Below are 2919 nucleotides of genomic sequence, written 5' to 3'. Positions count from 1 at the left end.
TATATCCTCTAAGACTAGCATTTGATATCTGCCACCTTCAGGGACTTAAAGTTGGGAGAACCAGGGCTCATACCTCTGGGACAGGTAGGGAGCCACATAGTCTGGAGCTGGAGAGGCTGTCGTCGCAAGGTGGCGGTCCCTACACACGCAGCGCGGGAATCGGGATTGTGTGCAGCTGGAGCAGAGGCTCTGGCTTCTGCGTTGCCAGAGGGGGGGAATAGCAGCCTGTGAGTTGCAAGAGGAAAGCCGGCAAGCAGGGAGGGCTGTCAGAAGCCAGGCAGGACACTGAAGCCACCCAAGCAGCTGCCGCTCTCTTTAGAGTTTCCGGAGCCCAAAGTGATCATGGCCCGGGTCAACGGAGCATTCCTGGATGTGCTGCTGCTTCTGCTGCTGCTGTCTGTTCAGACCCTGCCCCTAGTAGCAGCAGGAGATCCACGTAAGTACAGCAAAATGCTTAAAACTTGCTTTAGGCTATCTGGAAAACTTTGCATTTAATTCCTGGTTTAATTTGGACCCGAATAGCAGAGCATAGGACTGGTGAAAAATAAAAATAGGGTTTCAGATAAACCCTATTCAGTTGCAACCTGAAAAACTAAAATTTATTTACAATAGACTTTCATCGTCTGAGAGGGTCTAAAATACATAGTGTGTATTTGAATTTATTTATATATCTGAATAACCACTAAGGGAGTGAATGTTTCATAAAAACAGAAAGACCAATGTGTTAGGAATTAATTGGCCAACACTATCATTTATTCCCTTTGAATGGAACAATTTCCAATAATTAAGTCCATCAGAGAAATGACTGGCAGGCATTACATCATCCTGCATCAGTTTAGCTGCTACCAGCATACAGTTTTGCAGACCTTGGTAGCTTCAGACTTAAGATGCTAATTAACTCTTAAATACTGCAGGGATGGAGCAGCTATAGATCAGCCTAAATTTTATAGGCCAAATTTGGCACCCTGCTCAAATTGCTCAGGGGAAAAAAAAAACAAAAACACGTGGGTATTCTCTTCATAGAAGAGTTTGTTTCTAATAGTAAAAGTTATTGTTTAAAGACAAAACTTTGCTAGTCATTCTCTAAGTGTCAACATTTACATTTAAAAATTTTGTCACTGAGTGCTGTGTTTCTGATTTGGCAAAAATCTAGTATGCTTTTATTTGTAGAATGGTCAGTATTCTAGTGGAGTAATAATAATCCAGATAGTTCAGAAAAACCCAATACTTTTATTTTTATCTTTCACGAAAATGTAAAATTATGCCTCAATTAAAATTCTACTGATTTAATTTAGCTATGAGTTTAGAATTTTAAAAATATATTCCTCCTTGAATTAAAAAATAACTTTTTAAAAGTAAATTTTCTTTTTCTTTGACAGTCCCATGTATGCATATAATGCACTCTGGCTCCTCTCCCCACAGAAACTTTACCTGATAGCCTAACAATGACGTCAATCACACCCCTTTCCTACTGGTCCCTTTCCCAGATTCATCACTTTTGGTTTGGTTTTGTTACCCATTTGGTTTAACCACGACCATCCGTGTCACCACCTGATTGGAACTATTCACATTTTTCCTCCTTTCTGCTTTCACTTCTCTCAGTCCAAACCTCATTGAGTCAGCTAATAAAAGCTAGGTGTCATATTTAGAAATGCAGATCTCTGAAGGGCAGGATCCCCTGGAGGCGGCTCTCAGGGTTCACCTCAACTTTCTTTATGAAGTCTGCCATACTCCAGAGTTCTTCGTGCCCCGAATCCTCAAGCTGAGATAATGCCCACGACTGATAGTGCAGTCCCTGTATTGAACACCTATACTCAGGCCTTTCTCATCCAACAGTCTTAATTTACAAAATTTATCCCATCTCGGTATAAATTATAAAAAAAAGTTAAAAGCTTAATTTTGTTTCATGGGAAGGCTTTGCTAATAAAACACAGACAGAACCAAATTTGAAGGGTCCTATGACAGGGCCTATGAAGAAGAAATGAAGCGCTTATAAGGGGAATAAAATCACAATAAAGTAATTCAACAACCAGCTAGCAAAACACATAATGATAAATCGCTTAGAGATCACTTTTACTACTTGATAAAGAGCTTCAAGAGTCTCGGCTTGAGAAAAAGAGAACAGAGGCAAGAAGGCCTTAGCAGAGCTGGAAGGACTACCCTTGAGGTTTTATTCCCACTGTTGTTATAAACTGAATTTAGATTTTCCAGCTGTACCCTGTACTGGTTGTGTTTCTTATTCCTATACTTAGATATCTGGCAGAAAATAGCTTAAGGGAGTAAAGGTGTATTTTGTCTTACAGTTTGAAGATGTACAGTCCATTTCAGTGAGAAAAGCATGTTGGCACGAGTGTGACATATCTGATTAAATGGCACCCAAGAGTCAAGAAGCAGAGACTACTGAACAAGATTCGGGGCCAGGAAATACAACCTCCTGTCCTGCCCCTAATGATTTACTTTCTCCAGTGAAGTTCCACCTTGTATAGACCCCAAACATAGCTATTTCATGATTTGCCTAAGGAGTAATGAAGATCTAGCATCAGATTTGAGAGTGAAAGTAGAATATTCGGTTTTGTCTATTCCTGATAATAATGAGGGATAAAAGACAGACTATGTGCATTGCTAGGCCCAGTCGTATGTATTTTTCATATAATTTATTTTATTGTATCATATTTAATTTGATAGCATTTTCATTTGTCTGTCTCTGTGTCATCCTGTATCCCTAATTTTAAATCATCACAGCTTCCATTTTATATCTCATTTTCTTTACATTTCATATAAAAGACTGTTATATGTCAGCTAATCCAAAATAATTGTATTTTAATTTTCTCTATCTTTAATATTCTTTTCACTATTGTTTAATTATTTACATTTAAGTATACAATTGCTGAATAAAAATTCTTACAAGAAAAAAAAAAA

General features: G+C 38.4%; 1 protein-coding gene across 1 annotated transcript in view; it reads left to right on the top strand.

Moving 5' to 3' along the window:
• The first annotated feature begins 268 nt into the window (after positions 1–268).
• Cntnap3c (contactin associated protein like 3C) overlaps positions 269–2919 on the top strand; it is a 98563-nt gene continuing 95912 nt past the window's right edge. The window contains exon 1 of the mRNA XM_029468231.1: positions 269–436. Coding sequence (XP_029324091.1) covers positions 343–436 — 94 coding nt within the window. The 5' untranslated portion in view covers positions 269–342. The remainder of the gene's footprint in view (positions 437–2919) is intronic.

Source organism: Mus caroli, chromosome 13 (genome assembly GCF_900094665.2).
Source record: "Mus caroli chromosome 13, CAROLI_EIJ_v1.1, whole genome shotgun sequence".
NCBI lineage: Eukaryota > Metazoa > Chordata > Mammalia > Rodentia > Muridae > Mus > Mus caroli.
This window is presented reverse-complemented; position numbering and strand designations above follow the sequence as displayed.